Source organism: Erpetoichthys calabaricus, chromosome 6 (genome assembly GCF_900747795.2).
Source record: "Erpetoichthys calabaricus chromosome 6, fErpCal1.3, whole genome shotgun sequence".
In the NCBI taxonomy this organism is placed as follows: Eukaryota; Metazoa; Chordata; class Cladistia; order Polypteriformes; family Polypteridae; genus Erpetoichthys; species Erpetoichthys calabaricus.
In genome coordinates, this window is record NC_041399.2 from 1,332,065 (window position 1) to 1,353,357 (window position 21,293).

At 52.1% G+C, this 21,293-nt stretch overlaps 1 protein-coding gene across 11 annotated transcripts in view; it reads right to left on the reverse strand.

Moving 5' to 3' along the window:
- nebl (nebulette) overlaps positions 1-21,293 on the reverse strand; it is a 62,980-nt gene that overhangs the window by 13,882 nt on the left and 27,805 nt on the right. For 6 of the 11 annotated variants that reach the window (XM_051929235.1, XM_051929234.1, XM_051929233.1 and 3 more), the window contains exons 1-17: positions 15,823-15,906; positions 15,667-15,738; positions 12,507-12,611; positions 12,122-12,233; positions 10,597-10,707; positions 8,959-9,069; positions 8,523-8,633; positions 7,723-7,830; positions 6,551-6,661; positions 5,540-5,641; positions 4,902-5,010; positions 4,359-4,468; positions 3,139-3,243; positions 1,936-2,040; positions 1,740-1,847; positions 800-910; positions 96-203 (exon numbers count right to left, since the gene is read on the reverse strand). The exons of 3 other annotated variants lie outside the window; for them this stretch is intronic. In XM_051929235.1, the coding sequence (XP_051785195.1) occupies positions 96-203; positions 800-910; positions 1,740-1,847; positions 1,936-2,040; positions 3,139-3,243; positions 4,359-4,468; positions 4,902-5,010; positions 5,540-5,641; positions 6,551-6,661; positions 7,723-7,830; positions 8,523-8,633; positions 8,959-9,069; positions 10,597-10,707; positions 12,122-12,233; positions 12,507-12,556 (1,572 nt within the window). In that variant the 5' untranslated portion in view covers positions 12,557-12,611; positions 15,667-15,738; positions 15,823-15,906. Of the gene's footprint in view, positions 1-95; positions 204-799; positions 911-1,739; positions 1,848-1,935; positions 2,041-3,138; positions 3,244-4,358; positions 4,469-4,901; positions 5,011-5,539; positions 5,642-6,550; positions 6,662-7,722; positions 7,831-8,522; positions 8,634-8,958; positions 9,070-10,596; positions 10,708-12,121; positions 12,234-12,506; positions 12,612-15,666; positions 15,739-15,822; positions 15,907-21,293 lie in introns of those variants that run through there. 2 more of the 11 variants (XM_051929237.1, XM_051929236.1) reach the window with 2 other exon arrangements.

A 21,293-nucleotide genomic window follows, 5' to 3' on the forward strand; every position in this document is an offset into this window, starting at 1 on the left:
CACCTCGTAACCCTTGAATTTTATTGTGGCCACTGGATGGCGCTCTCTCAAAGAAGCCTACAAACCCCCCCATGCCTCCCGGTTGAGCCCCCTACCTCGTTCAGAATGTGGGCTGCATTTCTCACTCGGATCAAATCGGGGGTCTCCTCCAGCGCCGTCAGGCCTTTCCCTTTGATCTCCTCCAAGTCCTTCCGGTATTCTCTCTGAAAGGAAAGCACAGTGGTCTCAGCATGTGAGATGGACCTCCTCGTGGACACACCACGGCAAAGTGAGGATGAGCCCGTTGAGTCAGCGTCTGACTTGAAAGGCGCTATATGGAGAAGGCAGTGAAGAGGTGGGCTGCTGCACCTAATCGACGTGCACCATGAAAGGCACTCTGTGACAGAGGTGCGCCGCTTGGTGAAGCACATTGTGACTGTGAGGGTCCCTATAAAGAAAGGGGCACAGATTACTGTTAGGGGGACAATACTAGAAGAGACCATGAAAGGCGCTATATAATATAAATCTGGGCAGGTAACCCATTTAATCGATGACAGGCACTATATGACAGGGCCACACTGAGGCTGAGGGTGATGGCACTGTCACTATAAAGAAATCAAAATAAATTAGGGTTAGGGTGAAAGGCGCTATATGCAGGAGAGACTTTCCAAACAGAGCAATCCGTTCTGTGAGTGTTTGTTCTACATGAAGGAGTTGTGCTGCTCCGTGAGCCCCCCGGGGTGTGAAAGGCGCTACATAGACAAGTCAACTGATTGCCGCATGTCAAAACACCATCTGGGCTGTTAAATGACGAGGGTACCTCATTAAGGAGGCTGGCAGCATGCTTGGCGTGCAGGTAGGCTGGCGTCAGGTCGAAGTCCATGGCCGACTTGCCCTTCATCGCCTCTTCGTATTTCTTCTGGTATTCCTTCTGCAACGAGAACAGAGCAGGTGTGACCTCGAGGAGCGCTGGCACCACCGCGATGTCGTGTTTGGCCCTTATATTTCACTTGGAAGCCTTGGATTCTGCCAAGCCATGGCCACCAGGTGTCACCTTCAGAGCCACTCTGTGCACTCATGGCTGTCACCATCATATTTCAAGGGGACTCTTCGGCCAGAATACAAACGGGAAGGACGACACATCAAAGACATTCACCAATAAAATGACAAGCCTGCATACAATCCATAAAGGGACAGGCAGGGGACAAACGTCCAGTGAGGACAGGTGTCCTTTGTCTCTGTACTCGAAGCTGGCACTCCAGTAAGTGAGAATGAAAGAGTTACCAAATTCTGTGAGTGTGCCACTAGGGGGAGCCAGATATCATCATCTCTGCGTACAGTACTTCACTAATGTGGGCACACACTGGGTCACTCGATCAGCTGGCATCCGCCGGCCTGGCGGGTACCTCTTGGGCACCAAACTTTACCTGGCTTCTCTCATTCAAAGGAGCTCTGAGTGCCAACAACAAACCACAACGGATCAGAATGGTACAAGCCCAGGGCCACTGGTTGGGGGCGTGGGGGGTCAAGGGAAGCCAGTTGAAATAAATCGATGGCATAAGAGAGGACCCCTGGATGCCCCATGGCAGCTGACCGCACCCACTCATCATCTCCTGAAGCTTTAATTGCATTCTTCATTAATTTGTCTGACTGAGCAGGTCCCAGAGCCAGGTGGGATGAACAAGCTGATCAGGTGGTCCCCCCGTCCCTCCTTTACATTTAAGAATTCAATTCCCCCCTCTGTCCCCCCGAGCCCTCACCTTGCTTTGGACCTTCTGGGCCTCCTTGGACACCTGGTAGCCCTGCGTGTCTGTGAACTCCAACATCGACTTCCCTTTGGACTTCTCGTAATCCTCTTTGTATTTCACCTGAGAGACAAAGAAACCCAGAGTGGTCTGTGGGTGGCACCATTATTGGTGGTGGTGGGCTTTGTGCCCAGGCTGAGGCTCCACACACCTGGCTTTGGAGAGCCACGTTGTCCTTGAGATGCCGCTGCTCTGCCGTGTCTGGAGTGAAGTGGTAGCGTCCTTTGGAGCGTTCATACTGCCTTCTGTACTCGTACTGGAAATAATGAGAGAAGGACGACCGTCAGGGTGGGCTTCAGTGGAAGTGACCCCCACATTGGCCAAATGAGCCGCTGGACGTGAGAGCAGTAGAGACGCTGCCATTGGCACTAGAGCCCGGCAGGGGGCAGCCCACTACAAATCTCTTTGGGGTCACAATGACACCAGAAATGATGTGCAGCCTCATTGTGAAAGGCGCTATATAAACACACAGATGTGCATGCCGCATAAACTCAGGAGCTGGGTACTTCCTGAGATTAAAGGTGCCATGTCAAGGGCTTTATGTAAGGAGTCACTGTGAAAGGCACTATATAAGAGTTAATGGGGGAAGGAGCCACACTCGCCGTATTGGGCACAAGGCAGGGGCACTGGGCACACTTCAATTAGAACTGACAACATGCAAACTGGAAAACTGGGAAACATCCATATGGACACATGGAGAAAATGTCACCCTCATGCAGGCAGTGGGCACTGTGAGAGGGGCTATAAATCATAAAGGTGGTCAACATCTAATCTAATAATTACAGAGTTCATGGTGAAAGGTGCCATACAGGCAAGGTCCAGCTCATTGGCAGTGCCAGTCATTGTGGCAGTGCCTAATGAAGAAGAAGGCCTGCTTGATGGCACAGTGGTTAGTGCCACTGTGGCACAGCTTTGGAGAGCAGGGTTCAGTTCTTGTGCCTGTATGACTATGTGCCAGGACAAGCTTGAAAGGTTACAGTATGTGCAAGATAAAGGTGGGCTTCCAAAGTAGATTGAGCGCCACACTTTCTGACTGGTGTTCTCTCAGAAAGGCGCTGTACAACATTACTAGACAACATATTTGAAGATGGCACTGCCCTGGCATCAGGTCAATGCAATGCCAGGTGAATGTAATGTGGAGCAGTGCACAGCAGCCCAGTCTATAATGCCCTTTAATGGATCCATGTGTGCCCGCTGCCGCCGGCTCAGTCGCCTGCTGTGTGGCCCCCTGGTGGCTGAAAATATTGGACTGTAAAACTGAAATTTGCAGATTCAGTGCCCATCACTGACTCCTTGATCCATTGCCCACCTGCGAATGGGCACCCCAGTAAAGAGAGGTGGGCACCCACTGTACCGTGCTTTGCAGCTTGCTGGCTTGTAAGGCGTGTGCCAGGTGCAGCAGGTTGGGCAGATCTGAGGTGGCTTCATGGAGCTGTCGGTGGTCCTGCTTATACTTGACCTAAAAACAAAGACAAGCAGACAAACTGCTCAGATGAAGGAGTGGACTTGGTGACCATTAGCACTGGCAGAGGGCAGCTTTTGGCACTGTTTTTTGTAGAAATTGCCCATCATCCACTTTGGGATCATTTCAGCTTAAAAAGAAAATCTGCCTGCAGGGGGCACTGCTGTCTTTGATGTTGGGTTATTATGTCAAAGGTTCATCCAGATGACCCATAAGTACCCTCAGCTGAATGGGCCTGGCAAAGCCTGGGAGTGAGACTGACCAAATGTCAAGTGGCCTCATAAGGGTGAGACTGAACCACAGCAACAGATGATGGCATCACCTGCAGTAGGCACAACTGGCAATGGAAATACATAATGTGCCATGCAGGTGTGCCAGTCTACCATACACCTTTGAAACCACAGTGCCCCCTTCACCCCACTGCATTCTAGTTCTAGATATTCATGCTAATTGCATCAGTAAGGATGGCAGAGTGACCAAGGAGTTAACCTGACAGCTTCAGAGACTCGGATTCAACAGTTTACTGTATCTGTTCATTTGGTGATGGCATCAATTGTAGTGGGCACAAATGGCAATGGGCACTCAATCTAAAAATCCATTTTTGGGGGTCAGCCAGGTGCCAGTTCCTCCCCCTTCTCTTACCTCCTAGATGGCACCACTCAGCTGACCACCACTGTCTGTTATTGTACACACACACACACACACACACACACACACACACACACACACACACACACACACACACACACACACACACACACACACCCCTGGTGGTCAGTTGTGGAAGTGCAGGGTCTGCTTTATTAGTATTCTTATTGTAAGTCCTATGTATCTGGTCTGAGTGTCACTCAGGGTCCTGAGGGGAGGGTCTTGAACCCTGAGTCATGTGGTTTAAAGGGCTGCCTTGGCCACAAGGCCACAGTCCAGTAAGTGATGTTAAACAAGAAGGTCACCCACTTTGACATATGGGACCACCCGACTGTGAACTGGTGCCCCTAAACTGTTTTCATTAATTTCTGGATCCTCATCGGAGTCACCCATCTGCCCGTCTGTCCACCCACCTTCCCGCCTTGAACTCATGCCAATCTAAAGCCACTGAAAGTGGGACTCACATCACTGGCCCACAGGGCGGCGGCCTGTGCCTGCCTGAAGGTGGCGCTCTCCTGGGGGTTGAACCGGTGCTTCTGCTCCCTGAGCTCCTTCTCAAACTTCTCCTTGTACTTCACCCTGTCACAACAGAGTCACAGTCTGGGTTCAAGAACCACTCAACAATAATAATAATAATACATTTTATTTATATAGCGCCTTTCCCATGCGCATCCTCCCCACCTACACATCCCCCCAGTTTGGGCGTGGCCACACAAAGCACCTGGGACAAGGGGTGGGGCGTCAAGTAATGCCCTCTGGGACAGAAAGGATGCTTTCCAATGAGAGGCCCTGCCCAAGGAGATGGTGACAAGGCACGACGACAATAAGGTCACCAAATGGGGTCAGGGCATTTTATGTCCCGGGACTCTCCCATGTGACCTTTTGTCTCGTCTCCAGACTGTATGTTTGGGTCACCTGAGCAGGTGACTTAACGGCTCATCTCACCACCCCTTGTGTGGCCATCCGGTCACTGCATCATTGAAATCCTGCCAACTATGCCACCCCTCTCACCTGGCTGGTCAGCTTGGAGACCCCCTTGACGTGCTCGATGTCAGGTCTTCCAAGGATCGACTGGTCACTGTATGTGTCCATTTTGCTTGTCTTCTTATATGTAACCTACAACAACAAATGAAAGCGCAGAGTGGGATTCTGAATCGCTGCCCCCCCCCCCCCCCCAAATGATCAGAATAAACATGGTCACCAAACAGAACGGCCACTGAGCACCTGCCTGGCAGGGTGGGCACCCAGTGGGTAAGGCTTGAGACCACAGATCCAGTCCTCATGGCTATATGGTGTGAGCGTCATCTGCTGGTGCTCAGAGTGCACAGCTCAGAATATAAAAGGCGCTATATAAGTACATATGAGCAGGGGGTCCGGGATCAAATCTGGGGCTGGAACTGAGAGGCAGCACTCCCAGCCACTGCGTCTTTTGTGCCGCCCACCCCTCACTTCACTCAGCTCTCTGCTATATAGTGCCTTTCATACTGACCACACAAACCAGCTGTGCAGGTTTCTTCTGCCACAACACACAGAACCATTAGGGGTAACCTGGCCTCCCCAGAACCTTCAGGGGCCATCAGCCTGCCCCTCTGAGGCTCTTTATGCGCCACTTAAGACAGCAAAGTTGAGAAGCTGGCACCCGTACGTCACTGATGAGTTTGGCCACCTCGGTCGCCTTCTTGATGTCTGGCCTGTCGGGGACGTCACTGTGCTTATGGAGGTCCTGCAGGCCTTTTCTGTAGGACACCTGTGGGGAGGAGATGAAAGCAGTGTGAGATTAGCCGTATATAGCGCCTTGACCAACATCACCTACAGCATCAGGGATGAGGGTGAGGGCACCACAGTGGGATTTGAACCCCTGCTCAGCAAGTGACAGCACCATGGCCTGAGCCACTCATGGGGACCCCACTGACTGTTCATCTGCAGTCCATGCCCCTGTCTGATCTGACATTGATACAGGCTGTCTGTCCTAAGCCCAGGGACAACTGCCCACCTCTGAAGACACTGCTGATTGTGGGGGTTCTTCATGAATGAAGATTGCAAAGACCCCCTTGAGTGGGGGTGGACATGCAGCCCATCCGTGATGGTGTGTGACCATTGAGAGGGCCTAGATAAAAAAAAGGGAGCAAGGTGCTATAAAGTCACTGAGCCCTGTATGGGAATCCCCCACGGCCCACCCCTCATCTCCATTCTTTCCTCTCTCCTGGACATTCAGCCACTTGACCTTCAAACTGCAGTGTCCCTCACTGCTGGTGGCACAAAAGCCTACCCAAGGTCCATGTTGAATCTAAGTGATCATGGTCACATCCTGGTAGTTTCTAAACCCCAAACAACACAGAGATGGACCACCTTATGTCCACACTGTCCTCTGCACTGTAGACCACCCACAAAGATGCCACTTCAATCCTCCTGACTCCTGAATGAGTTGTGTCACACATCTTAAGAAATATATGGAGGTCATTGTCCATGAAAGGCGCTATACAAAATGGAGGAGACCTGATGTGAATGGATTTCAGGCTCCTTAGGCCTCTAGGGAGTGTTCTACCAGAAGTATGGCGAGACCCTGCACTTCGACCCACTCAGCCAGACTGTGCCCACCTTGGTAAAAGGCGCTATACCATAGAACAATTCACCTGGTCGCCAAGGCATAACTCACGTCACTTTGATGCTTGTGGACATCCATGGCGTGCTTGACGTCTGGCGGCTCCTTCAAGCTCGAGTAGCTGCTCTTGCCCTTCTCGATTTCGTACTTGTGCTTGTACCGTTTCTGAGGGGCACACGAGAACAGAGGTTAGTCAGAGGGGGGTGTGGATGGGGGGTACACGTCAGTCAGTGACTGGTAGGGGAGGTCACCCAACACCCTAATGTGTGGTACTGTTCAGACATTATCTTCTAAAGATGGGCACTGGCAGTCATGCCAAGTGGATATGGACACAGCAAAGAGGGCCACAAGGCTCCAGGTGACCAAAACTCATTCAGTGACTGGGGGGCACAGGTAATTCACAGCCTAGACGGGTGTGTGTAGAGTTTGGCTAATTGACCACTCTGAGTGCATATGACTGTCAGCGACTGACCACCAGAGGTCAGGATGTGGAGTCAAATTGGTCACTCTGATCCCCTGGCATTGGGCAGTGTGGGCTGAAGTACATCATGTAGACCAGAGTGGCACACTTTACGTGCTCAACGACACTATAAATCATCAAGCGTCTACGATCAACCACAAGGGGGCAGCCAGGGTTTGCATGTCATGTTGAAATGGCTGCCTGACTCCTTCTTTGATGGTGCAGCCAGTGTGTTACTCTGATGAAAGGCGCTATATACCCTCAAGCACTTCTGTATAATCACCAGTAGGTGGCCGGTCCCATCCTGGCACATAAAGGGGCCACTTAGCTGAGTATTTTAAAGTGCTAAGGCACGTTGTGCAGTCAGTGTGCCATGTGATGAAAGGCGCTATATGATATTTATATAAATGTAATGAATTATTATTATTATTATTATTATTATCTTGCTTTTCTTTTAATGTCTACAAGGAAGATGGCAGCCCAATCCTGAGACAGGTGAGCTGCTATGCCCCTTCTTTATTGGTGCAGTCAGTGTGTTCTTCATGATGAAAGGCGCTATATGGCATTGTCTTCCTATCCACAAGGAGGTTAAATCCTGGGACAAGTGACACAATGGGGCCACTCAGCTCCTTCTTTAAGTGCAGGGACATATTGTGCCGTCAGCAGGCCTCCTGTTTAAAGGTGCCCTATGGCATTATGAGCTTCTTCCAGTGCTCACTGGAGGCAGCTGGCACAGTCCCTCTCATCCAATGCCACTTATGCTTACCTCACTCTGATTCTGCGCCACTTCTCTTGCAAATACCGTCTCAATGGTTTCGGGCATCTGGGCATAAAGGCAGCTGGACAGTCCCCGAGTGGCCTCTTTGTATTTTATCTGAAAAGTGACAAAGACGTCTAATGTGAGTGGGCACCGTCTGCCAGGGCTTCATATGTCAAGAGTTACATTGGGGTCCTGGCTGGGGGCAGTCCAGGCTAAGAAGCCTCATTAGATGAACCAGGCCACTGAGATACCAACCCAAGAGTGGCGGGCAACAACCAAGGAAGACAAGCTGGCAGCAGGAGGTTTCTGCCCCCTCCTTTCATATTGGGGCAGATGGTCCTCCATTATTTGTGGGGAAGTCAATTTGGACAAACGGGTGGGCTTCTGGAAAGTCACTCTGAAGGCCCACAGGAAAGTCCACCTAACAAGTACGGCACTGCTTGCCAGTCTACAAGGGCATCAATACTTACAGTTTCTCCTGGTGATTAGAACCACGCGTCCCATAGTGGCAATGCCACACACAAGGTGCCCAGTAGCAGCTTGGTAATGTTGGGGTCTCACCATGACACTCACTGGCACTTCAGGGCACTGGTCTTGGATTACAGAAAGACTGTCACTGGGCAGAGCCGAGACCCTCAGAGTTACCTTAACTCATATCAATGAAACTTCATTTGATGTAACGCGCCAAGTGCCCACAGCCTGCGTGAAGCTGACCCCCCCCCCCCCCATTCATCTGCTCCCACTTCTTCTTCAGAACACCATGTCATTCCAGTTACACAAGAAAAAGGTTCCCATCCGGTGCCCACCTCACTTTGAACCTGTGCCACCTCCTTGGCATGTTGGGTCTCGGGGGTCTCAGCCAGGCGTGAATACAGACATCTGGAAGTCTCCCGCCTGCCCGCTTCTTTATACTTTGTCTGCCAAAGGAAGATAAGAAAGAAGAAATCAAGAATGAAAAGCTTACTATGCCAAGCGTGTACACAAGCCATGATGATGCTGCCCCCTTCTAACCCACGTCATGATCAGGAGGTGGGCTGCAGCTCCAGGCTGGTGGGCAGCCCACTTGTTGTGGCTCACAAAGTGTCACAAGACAGCCAGACTGCAGCCACGACATAGAGATGACCAAGGTAATGAAAGGGGCATACCAGTTGTGCTAAATTAGCAGGTGGCAGGCCTGATATTTGTTTGTCCATAAATGCCCCCTGGCATCCAAGCCTGAACAATGAAAGAGTGCCATCTTACCTCACTTTGCCTTTCAGACACTTCTTTAGCAAACGTAATGTCCCCAGGGTCGGGCATCCGTGCATAGAGGCAGGTGGCATAGCTGTCCTCAGCCCCCCGTCTGTACTTCTTCTGTGGAGGAAGAGATGCCAGTGAGTGCATAGGGCTGGCTTTCAAATGGCATAGGGCATTTCTGCCTCCCAGATGAAGGCCACCTCCACTTCTATCACTAGGAGCACAATTGTGTAAAGGGTGCGATTACCAGCTATTGGGTGGTCCACAGGGTGCCACTCAGACCTTGAGAGAGCCGTTTTAACACACAACTCAGTAACATGTGACCTCCACATACAGGACATCAAAGTGACAGCACAGGGGACGGGAACCTCTGCTGGTGACCTAAGGGAACATAACTGGAAAACAGCAGGAGGGCCATCACCTTTACCTTCATTGGTGGGCTGCAGAGCCCAGTGTCATCGATGGCAGATGCCAACAGTAACACTGGTGTCTAAGGTGGAGTGTCCTTCCTGATTCTGAACTCTCCCTGCTTTGGAGTTATGCTTTCTACAGGTCTCAGCGGGCACACACATTGGCGTCAGCAATGGGATGGCCATCAGCTCATAGAGCTGAAGGGCATTAAAGGAAGTTGCTAGACTGGCATCAGCCGTCACTCTCTTTGGTAGAGAGTGCGAATGGCGACCCACGCCTTGAGGTGACGTGGTCAATGACCCATGAGTGCCTCAGAACAAGACTTCTCCATTCTAACTTAGGCGTCTGTCACCGTGGCAACAGAAGAGGCGGACTCTTCCTGAAGATGTTCAGCATAAGGGATGGAGGCAGAGGATGGTGGGACGTGTGACGTGTCAATGGTCCTGAGCTCATCACAACTCCTTGGCCCCACTGAATATCACCTGCAGAAGATGAACTCAGTGCATTGGTGTCAGAGGTGGGATACCACTCATGCTGGCGATTGATTTTTGAGGTGGTCTTCTCCGTGCTCTTCCTCTCTTTCACCTCTTCTTAGGAGACTTCATAGTGTTGAACCAGCGTCCGAGCTCATCTTCCATGTCACACTTGAAAATCTGCTAGTTAAACACGTAAGGCGCCCTCTGAAGGTCAGATGCAGCAATTTGTGGTCGCACCCAAGGTGGCTCCTTACTGGCCATTAGGGTTAAGTAACAGTAACCCTCACCCTTGGTTTGTACACAAGATGCTCATGGAGGCGTATTATGACAAGGCATTAACCTCACCTACCATGGGAGTGCAAGGCGCTATATCAGATCACCTGCTCTTGTTTCGAGAGGTGATGTGCTATTTCTCTACAGGCCTGGGTCCACATCTGGTGGGACACTGCATGTTCTACCTGTGTCCATGTGGGTGCTTGTCCTCCCAGGTCACTGTGTGCCTGTTGGTGGCCATTCAGAGCCACTCAGTGCTTAACGTGTCCTCCTAGCTGTTCCAGCTGCCACCCCAATCATATAAGCTGCTTTCCTCTTGGGCACTGTGGCACGATGAAGTTTGCTCTGTAGCGTGTGCCAGGCCTTTACGGACTGCATGGGACTGCAGCTACATGGACACGGGGAGAACATGCAAGCTACACGAGCTCACAATCAGGACTTCAATGTGCCCACCCATTGGACCCCAACACCCAATGCCCAGTACCTCGCTCTGGACCTCAGACAGCTCTCTTGCCAGTTGCGTCTCACTTGTCTCAGGCAGCTGGGCATACAGGCAAGTGGACAAATCCTTCTGGCCGCTCTCCTTGTACTTCTTCTGCATAAAGAGACAGAAAAACAGCATGGAGGAGCACAAAGGGGAGAGAGAAGAAAGACCCTGAATGAAGACACGGCCACCAAAAAAAAGATACAAACTGGCAAAATTACCAAGAGGTGCCAGCCGAGTGAGCCAGGAGCAGACAGAGTGTTTCAATGGCCTGTACGGGGCAGCAGAGGGAGAGCGGGCAGTCACGGTGGACACAGGCAATGAGCTGAAGTGTCACAATAAAGAAGCAACATTGAGGGGCACAGTGCCAGGCCCTCACCACCCACCTGGCACTTCATTTCTGCTTTTTGATATTTCAAGTATTTCTTTCTCTCTCTTTCTACAATTTCAGCTTTCACTTGGCACCATTGTCAAACGTCACTTTCTTAATGACTGCTGTCAGAATGGAAGGGACACACGGTCTGGTGAGGAGTATTTTTATATAGCGCCTTTCCAGGCAGCTCTGCCACTTCTATCAGGCTCATTGTGGCCCACCTGAATGGCCCTAGAGAAGCAGAAATCCATGGCCAAGGTTGCAGGTGGCTGGCATCACACATAGCCAATGCAGGTGGTGTGTCCCCAACAGGGACTGCAGATTTGGGCATCGGGCAGATGTTCAAGCAGGAAGAAGCTGGTGTGTGGCACACCATCTGGGCAGGTGGGCAAAGCTTAAGGTGCAAAATCAATGTGGTGTCTCCTGTGCATGAAGTCTGCTGCAGGTCTCCAGTATAAAGGATGAATGCTGCCCTCTAGTGGCTGGGAAATTGAAAAGCATCCCAAAGCCTAACAGGCCCCCTTAGTAGAGTGACCCTCTGGGGGACACAGGATCACTCCAAGTCTGGAGGTGGTCTGTCCAGTATAAAGTAGGGACACCGCCCTCTAGTGGCTGTCATAACTCAGATTATCAGGCTTCCATACCCATATGGCATCTCCTCAGTGCCCTCACAGGATATATGACCTGCTTAGTAGAGTGCCCCCTGGCGGGCACATATTCACCTGCCCCCCGGTGCCCAGCACTGCATGAAGTCTGCTGCTGGTCTCCAGTATAAGGATGGTGGTCAAACTCAAGTATGGCAGCTTTCCAGCTGTTACTCCTCAGTGCCCACCTCCACATCTGGGGGCTCCTCATATAACAAGAACTGAGGAAATCTGACAAGCGAGAGTCCATTTGTGGCCCATCATCTCATCCCATGAAGGGTGGCTGGTCAGACCTTTTGTAACGCCTGGTCCAGGACCACCTCTACTGAGCAGCACGCTGGCCACGCCCCTTTCTTCAAGCCCCGCCCTTGACCCGTGTCTCTACTCATTGTATCCCACCCTGCTGTCACATACCCTCTCAATTCACCCTCTTGTGTCTCCTCTCACCACTGAGCATGTCTCTACCCATTAGCTTGCCCCCTTGTGCCCCCATTGTGACATATGGTACCTCACTCTGAATCTGCGACAGCTCCTTGGCCAGCTGGGTCTCGGCCGTTTCGGTCAAGTGGGCATAAAGACAGTCGGGCGAGCTCCTTCTTACAGGACTCCTTGTATTTGGCCTATGAAAAGAACAAGAACAGCAGGTGAGCATCATGAGGGTCCATGAGCTGAAGCCCCCCAATGTTCTGTGATTTTTATCTTCATGTATTAATGTTGGGGACACCACACACAGCCTGAAGTGACTCCCCTCATCTCCACACCATCACTGGGCTCAACTCCACCGCCTCCTGGGGTCATGGGGGTCCCATATGGCACAGCAGCCCCCCACCATGCTCTGTCACTAAACGCCTGCCAGGGAAGAACAAAGAAATGGCGGCAGGAGAGCAACTGACCTCAGAGAGCAGCGTGCCAAGCTGCTTGATGTGCTGAAAGTAGGGGGCATCGGGGACGAAGGAGAACTTGTCCTTGGACCTCTTGTAGTCCTCTTTGTATCGGACCTGAAGCAAGCAGGCAATCAATCAATCAAAAGGCCGATAAATAGACACAGGCGGGCAATCAGTAAGTCAATAGGCGGACGGGCACATAAGAGGGCAGGTAGACAATCAATCAGTCAATGGAATGTGTACCTGGCTTATCAAACAATCAATAAGCGGGCAGGCAGAGGGTTAATCAATACAGAAAGAGACAGGCAGCTAATCAATCAATCAGCCAATAGACATGCAGGTGATTAATCGATACATACGGAAACTGACATGTAATCAATCAATCAATCAATCAATAGGCAGGTAATCAATAAACCAACAAATAAATCAGCAAACAGGTCCTCAGTGAGCAGCCCTCAATGCCACATGCCATCTGATGACTGCCATGCCCACCCTTATCTTAATTAGCATTTGGGTATGTGCCACTAGAATGGCAGACTTGAAATACGGCGCCTTGCACCCCTGATGTGGAGGGTGACCTGCCACATCATAAAGAGGCAGGCAGGCAGAAGGCACAGATTGGAAAGCCCCCCACCCTCCATCAGCTGGATGCCAAAGCTCAGGCCAAGATGCCAGTCCCCTGGTTGGGAAGTGCTTTTTCTGAGTGTTATGAGCTCAGTGTCCGGCAGGAGGGAGTAGCCCAGTCCTGCTGGTGAAGGGTCAGCTGGGCAGTCGCCAGTCAGTTCATGTAATAAAGCGTCTTCTTTGTACCTCATGGACTCGATGGCAGAAGCCCACCTGAATGATGCCAAAGAAGAAAGACAAAGACTGTGAGAGCTGGCGAGGTGATGATGAGATCCGACAAGAATGCAAACTTCTTTACAGCCCTTGAACCCGGGCCAGCTCACTTGTGCTGAGAATGAGGATGCCATCTCAGAGTGTCTGTCATGTCATGAAAAGCCATCACTCAAGATGGCAGTGGGCAGCACCAGGAGGGTGCCTGGCCTGGACAGGCCATCGGTCCACAAGCACACAGGTGCCTGGAATGTGTCGCTACAATGCCACCTTGATGACAATCTTGGGTGAAGACAGTCTTGTGAGACCCCGGCGCTGCCAACCCTCGATGACCTCAGCTGTCCCCTGCGCTCTTCTTTATCACTAGTGACACGCCACCCGGCTGCATTCCTGGCCTCTTTTGGTTTATCTTGCTGTGATAAAATAAATTAGTGGACTCAAAAATAGCTGAGGCGGAGAGGTGCTTGAGAGAAGATGGGCATGTGGGACACGCTGGGCATGTGGGGGGGGGGGGGGGGTCACATGTGGAAGAACAACAGTGAGTGACAAATCCACCATTGTGAACCATTAGCATGGATAGGCGAGGCGCCCCCTAGTGGACTGTGAGGTGGCTGTTAGCTCAATCTGTGCCTATGACTGTCTGGGTGGCACATCTCACCCAGATCAGGATCCTTGGCATCACCAGTTATAGGCTGCACCAGCAGTTTGAAGGCCAGAACATATCCTAAGACCCCTGCCAAATCCAATTCAGGGCCTCTGAGGTAGGGGGCACAAGGTTTAACCAATCCTGGACAAGATGCCAGTCCAACACAGGTCTCAATCCAGGAGGGCCGATTCACTTAACATGCATGTCTTTGCAATGGAGTACTGAAGGAAAAGCCATGTGGGCACAAGGAGAACATGCAAAGGGCACATGTGCAACACCTGGGCATGGCACTCATAAGGTGGCAGCAACAGCCAGTGCTGCCCAGCAGGGAACAAGCAAGAAAGGCAGAGGCACAAAATCAAAATAAGAAATGAAAATGCAGAGAAGACAGAAACCCAGGCAGGCAGCCCCTCGGCACAGGAAGAGTACAATTGAAATGTGAAAGGCGCTATATAAATGAGCAGCATCTACATGGCATAGCGGTGCCAGTCCTGCAAACTCGGGACATGCCATCACTTTCGTGCCCCTGCCGACCACAGCACATTTCTGTGGACCATTTTTTGGGCTGGCATTTGTCACCACAGCCACTTGGTTTGCTCTGGAGGGGCTTCAGGACTCGTCCTTCCCATTGACAGGAGACAAGAGGAGGACATTGTGGACAAAGGGCTTGACAGAGAGTGTCCGGCACTGCCAAGGGAGCTGCCAGGCTTGAAGCCACATTGTCTTGCATGAGTGGTGACCTCATGATGGCCTGAGTGTAACTGGCATCTGTTTGAAGAAGAAATGCTGCCCACCTCAACTGGGCCAAACTGGAACATAAGAATGAGAAAGTGCAGCTGGTTAGCATCGGAAGGAACCACAAATGTGAGACTTGGGGTCACGTGAAAGGCGCTATAAACAAGTGACGCTCGTCTGTCACGTTAGTTGGGGTGGTTGGCACAGGACTTCAAAACTAACATGAACTTAAAGTGAAGCCCCCATCAGTTCATCTTTATTTACTGTGGAGAGGTATCAGCCTGTCAAGGCGCTATATTAGGTACACAACGCAGCACATCCAGTCCAGGGGATAAAATGGAAAGTTGACATGTAAATGGCCGGCAGGACCACCGACTTAAATGGGTGCAGTGACCCTTAACTGGACGAATGGACAGATGGACTGCTGGGTGGTCTCCACCTCACTTCATGAAACTGACGTGCAGTCCACGCTTGGCTCCTGACCTTGCAGCCATTGCCCACCAGAAGCTCTTAAACTGGATTAAACTGGTTTGTTACTGGATAGACGGATGGACGGACGGCCACGAATGTCTGACCCCGCTTCACCCCAAAGTCCCCAGCTGACCAGCACATCTGCGCCCCTCCGTCTCCGGGCTCTGCCCACAAGAAGGCATCCGGGTGGCACGGCTGAGCCCCGCTCTTTTATAAGACAGTTCAGCGCGACCCTGACTCGGGTGGTCTGTAGTAACATGGAGCATCACTGGCGGGGGCTGGACGAGCGAACGGCACGTGACATGCTCGACTTTGGTGAACAGTGAAAGGCGCTATACGCCACTGAGCCCGAATGCCGGGGTGCGCGCAGGTGAGGAGACGAATGCCGTGCACGGCCCCGAGTGTCACGTGATGGTGAGTTGATTGTATATAGCGACTTGCCCCCCCCCCCCCCAAAACCCCCCCGCAGCCACTGTGACTCACGTCGCTGACGATGGCGCTGCACTTCATGGCGAACTCCACGTTCCGGTCCTGGACGACGGGGTCAGCGGCGGTCTGAAGGCACAAAAAAGAAAGAAGAAGACACGACGTTAAACGGGGACGGGTCGCTCGGTGCCCCCCCATCCAGACCTCCTCTACCTGCTCGAGCGAGGCGCTCATCCTGCGCTCCTCCAGGCTCGTCTGTCCCCTCCGAGTGTCGTCTGTCGGGTCCCCGCGACGGCTTTTATCTTTGGAATTCGCAGAGCGATAAGAGGCGACAAGCGCGCGCTTTATTAATAGCCCTCAGCGGACGGGCGCCTGATTGGTCAGTTAGCGCTGGCAGGCAGTGACGCTCCGCGGCGCCCCCTCTCTGTGTCCGAAGCGACCCTCGGATGGCCGGCACGCTCGTCAGCAAAGTCCATGTGCCACAGAAACGATGCCAGGGACAGATCGAGCTTGGGCACGTTGGGGGCTTCACTCAGACGAGCCGGGGGGCTTTGACGGGGAGCAAAAAAAAAGGGTGAGTTTAAAAGAGAAAGGCGACGTCGATCAGCGCCAGGCTTGTCGTTTATAGCGCACCGCCTGACAGATTTGCATAAAGCGGGACACAGCCTGGCACAGAATCGATGCCTAAGCGTTTGGTCACACGAGTGATGATGTCACACGTGCACGACACAACCCCTTAAAACTTGGACACGCATCTCCTGCAACACCTCATTGATTTTGTGGGGTCCCCGCAGCTTTCAGATGCCCTTCAGCCCCCTTTGGACTGAAATTCAATTCAATCTCCGTGCCACGCGCGCCCGTGCCCAAGGCTCTCTCCCCAAGCAGCACATGCCAATCAAATGTCGATTGACAAATGCCGTCTGTGCCACCCTTGTAATCAGAGTGTCACCTTTACTGTGCAGGCGGTCTACTGGCCAGGTGACAAGTGACCACACGCCCCAGCACACAGATGGGGGCTCAGTGGAGTTCACTGCTGTGCCCTGCCCTGTTAGGATGCAATGACAAGCTGGCATCAGACGAAGTCCCCCGTGCCAGGTCATTGGGGAGGCTTCATGTTTTACTTCCAGTTCGTGTTTTGTTAAACAAAGCAAACAATAGCGGTGGTCGCATTTCTAAAACCAAACCGAACAACGTTGATGTGACACCCCGCCCATCCCATCACGTCCTCGGGGTTACCGAGCAGCCACCCGGCAGTACGAGCTGGGCCTCCATGAGTGGCTCCCCCTACTGGCTAGGGACTGTCACCTCGCTCTCCGCCTTCCGTGCGACTCTGACTGGGCCACCTGACTGGTCAGAGCGCCCCGAGTTTGGATGAAGAACACGTGAGACAGGCACTATAAAGCGGACTTCAACCAAACAGCCTTAGTCCAGTGACAGAGGTGACATCTTTCTTTGTTCTGAGCGCTCCCCTTGTGATGGCCGCTGTCGTCCCCTTGTCCTGTCAAACGTGTCCCTCAGACGGATTATGTAAGTCGCTTTGCTAAGCGAATCAACGCCAATGGAAACGACAGCGCAGCAATTAAAGTGACCAGCAGAGGGCGCACTTGGACAAGTTACAATCCTCCTGATGGCGTCTTCGCGTCCTTCAAGCAGGCACCGGGGGTTTGGGGGTGGCTCGTAGATTGGGGGGCGGGCTAGAAGGAAAGTCAGGGCTAGTGGTCTCACTTCTGTGAAAGGCGCCATAAAAAAATCAAGGGACTTGAAACGGACAAACAAGTGAGGCTCAGCCATCCGGCCTTCGGGCACCATACTTGGTAAACTTCTGCTTTGTGCCCAGGCCTGTCAGGGCAGGCAACACGAAGTGGGACTGCGGTGACACTCAACATGAAGGGGTAGGGGGAAGAAACGAAAAGAAGAGACCCTCGTTCACCATGTGGACCCCTTCAATGCCCCCTTAGGGCACTGTTGTCAGGAAGACAGCTCAAGACCACCCTGAGGAAGCCGGGCGACAGTCTTTATTATCCTCTGTGGGTCTGCTCTGTAAATGACCCTGTGTTTGGGCTCACTGTGAAAGGCGCTATATACCTAAAAGGTGGATTGATTTGAATGACCATTTAGCAGATATGTTGGCATGGCGTACAGCAAGAAGTCTGAAGAAGTGAGAATACAAAGATCGATAGATGGACAGACAGCTGTGTGTGAAAGGCGCTATATAATAGATACACAGAGATGTAAAAGGGCACTGTATGGCAGAGAGACAGATGTGAAAGGCGCTGTACTACAGAGAGCTGGACAGACAGGCAGGAATACCTGAGAGTGGCCAGACTGTCTGCCATGCCCAGCGGAACATTCTAGAATAATGCCAGGCTTCCTCCTTCTCTCACTGACCAGAGGGTTCAGTGGTGCCATCTCCCCGCCAGCCAAAAAGACCAGCAGCTTGAGGGGCCGCTCCCTGGAAGGCCGCCCAGTGTCCCAGGCTGGCATGGATTTGCTTGGCGGTCGTCTGTAGCTCATCTTTTGTGCCAGCAGGTAAGAAGATAGGAAAGGACCTGACGTCTCAAATTCGCCCCGCCGCTCAGGGAATGCCAAGAACAAAGCCTCCTCAGATCGGGTTGTCTCCGGTTACACGGCGGCTCCATGCAGCAGGAGGTCCCCCTTAAGGCTGCGTCAGCGGCTTCTCACGCTGCCTGGCCGAGGAGTTCAATGGCCCTTTGTGATGGAGCACCAGCCCCTCGGCTCAGACCCGACAGGACGGAACAAGAGAGCAGAATGGCTGCCATCCGGGGTCCACATGGGTCAGGCGGAGAGGACAAAGGGGGCCTCAGACTTCATTGTATACAGCGCCTTTCACTAGACGTTCACCCGTCAGCTTTGACTTCACTTATCCACACCTCATGCTAATTGACCAGCGACTGTTTATAGCACCTTTCCTAACACTCCTGAGAGTCTGTGTGGCATGCGGCGGACTGGGTGCATGCTCTTTATATAGCGCCTTTCAGAGAAGTCAATTAATAACATACACGTCAGTCAGAAGCCCACCAAAGCAGAGCAGCGTGCAGGTGAGAGCAGGGAGGGCGCCTGCCTACACACGCATATCTCCTCCATGGACGGCCTGCCCCTTGGCACATGGGGGCATCTGGGACAGGTGAACTCAGTGACACAGATTGACTCAGAGGGCCAGAGGTGGTCTTCACCATTGGAGGGCACATCTGGCACACTGACCAGTGGTGCCCACATGTTACACTGAAAGAGGTACCCTTCATGCCAATGCTCAGCTGCACTCAGCTGATCCCCATGCACCAGTCTAGCAAAGAAACTGGCCTGCCTTATGGGGCACAAGGGCAATATAAGGAGGGCATGGTGGGCCGAACAGACCCTGAATGCTGTGAGTGTCCCTCAGATTCCTATATGAGTGTAGTGGGCAATGCCTGCCCGCCACCAGGCTCTCAGTCTGAAGGCTCAATGAGTGTGAAGCCCCACTTCAGACGACTCGCCTCTCGTTATACAGCACATTAGACATTTGTGTTCCTAAAAGTGAGGGCACCTTCAAGTACCACAGCTCCCAGTGCCCATCTCAGGGCCACCATTGTCACCTCAGAACGAAACTCATGAAAAGTCCCGCCTACTGCCATCCATGAAACACTCCAGAAAATCAGTGACAATCGCGCAGGAAACCCTGGAAATGTCTCAGCAGTGCCCCCTAGTGGCGATCAGAGCTGAGTTCAATAAAAGTCTCACTTGAACAAAGAGCCACCAGAGTCCAGGAGCAGGTGACATTCCCGCTGGGCCAGATACTAACACCAAAACAGCTGTGACTGTGGCACATGCCTACACCCCGCCCATCAGCAAAGCCCACCGATTGATTCACAGAGACCTCCCACTCAAGGAGGACCCACTTACGTCTTCTCCCAGCTTCCGGTGAACTCTCACTGAATTGTCACTGGAGGTTTCACGTCATCCACGACCTGCCAAAGAAAAGTGTGGCAGTCAACAAACGGTTAAGGAGGAAGAGACATACTGAGGAGGAGGAGGAGGAGGAGGAGGGTCTGTCAAGGACATCTGGAGAAAGTGAGGAATTCATTAGCAGTGGTGTGACTTTGTCATCATTTCTGCTCTGCCACCCACCACTACAGAGCATGCCAGAAAACAGCTGGCAGAACTCAGGCATCGAGGACAGAAAACAGTGGCGAATGGCCGAGGGTGTCACCTTGTCAGGGCCAACCAGCATTCAGACACAGGGGGGCAGTGGCATCAATGAGCCCTGCGAGGGTCCACAGAATTAAAACACAAATAAAACCAAAGAGGACATTGGCGTAGTTGGCAGGACTCCACCTCATAAGACTGTCGGGTTGGATTCAGCATTTCGGTAAAAGAAGGACACGATGGAATTTGACTTTGGATTTTAACGGTGCCTGGCTTGTGACCATAAAAAATATCAGGGGGTTTACCAGTCGGGCAACAGGGTGGGATTGTGGGAAACATGGTGACAGGTAAATAAATGACAAGTCAGCAGTGGCAGGCGGCAGCCCCTTCAACCCTAGGTCACAGTTTACTTCAGGGCTTCTCCAAAAACTTTAAGATCATCCTGGCCCAAAGTTAACGACCCCTGTGCCATAAATGCCAGTGTGATGCCAGGACCTCCCTACTGCCACATGGAGGTTAGGGGGTGGAGTTTAGGAAATTTGGATTGAGTCGTAAAGCATGGCAGGAGTGTCCCCTAGTGGAGGATTTCTTACACCAGGGACCAGGTGACCATTTAGTGACCCTCGAATCTATCGCTCTGTCCTGGTCTGCTTGTCACTGTCTCAGGAGCTGCTGCCCCCTTTGGACTGGAGATTGAATAGCGAGGGGTCCCACAGGATGGTGCGTGTCTTACCTCATAATGCCAGTCTGCACATCTCGTCCACTGTGTCCTCTCCAAGGCTTCATTGTCACTTGAGGGTGTCGATGCTGGAGCACTTATGGATTTGAAGAGGTGAGAGTAAAAGAGAAAAACAACACAGAAAACAAAGACCCCCAAGACCCCACACAGCCAAGCCTGGTCTTCATTTCACTGCCCTTCTGCCCCAATGGCTTCAATGGGGGTCTCTGGTCATATTGAAAAACTGGGGCTTAATGTCACTGTCATAGCCAGTAAGTGTACTAGTGCCCCCAGTGCCATCTTTGCCCAGGGTGCCACCTGGTAAGACCTGAAAAGCACAGGCCTTCAATTATCCTGGTGCAGGACCCTGGCATTGCAACAACTGTAAACTACAGATGGGCACAAGCACTGGGGGGGTGGGCCTGTCTATGGCACAAACCTGAGGGGCTCTGATTTCATTGTTGAAGTCTCTAGAGACACTGGAGCACCCACCTAAAGTCCTTCTTATATGGTACATGACACAAAGGCACAAGGACCCCCATTTGGGAGAGCAGGATTAAACCCAAGGGTCCCAAAGCATCAGGGGGTCCTCATTCAGCAAAACTGTAAATGAAACTTTAACAAGGCAGCTCTGTCAGTGCTCTGGGCTCAGCTGGGATACACGGAGGAAAGCAGGACCCCCGAAATTCTGACTGGCACCCCGAGAAGCTTACCTGAGTGCAGGTGTCCTCTGGGAAAAACATGGAGGTGAAAGACAACAATCAATGACAGGAGTACAATAGATAGATAGATAGATAGATAGATAGATAGATAGATAGATAGA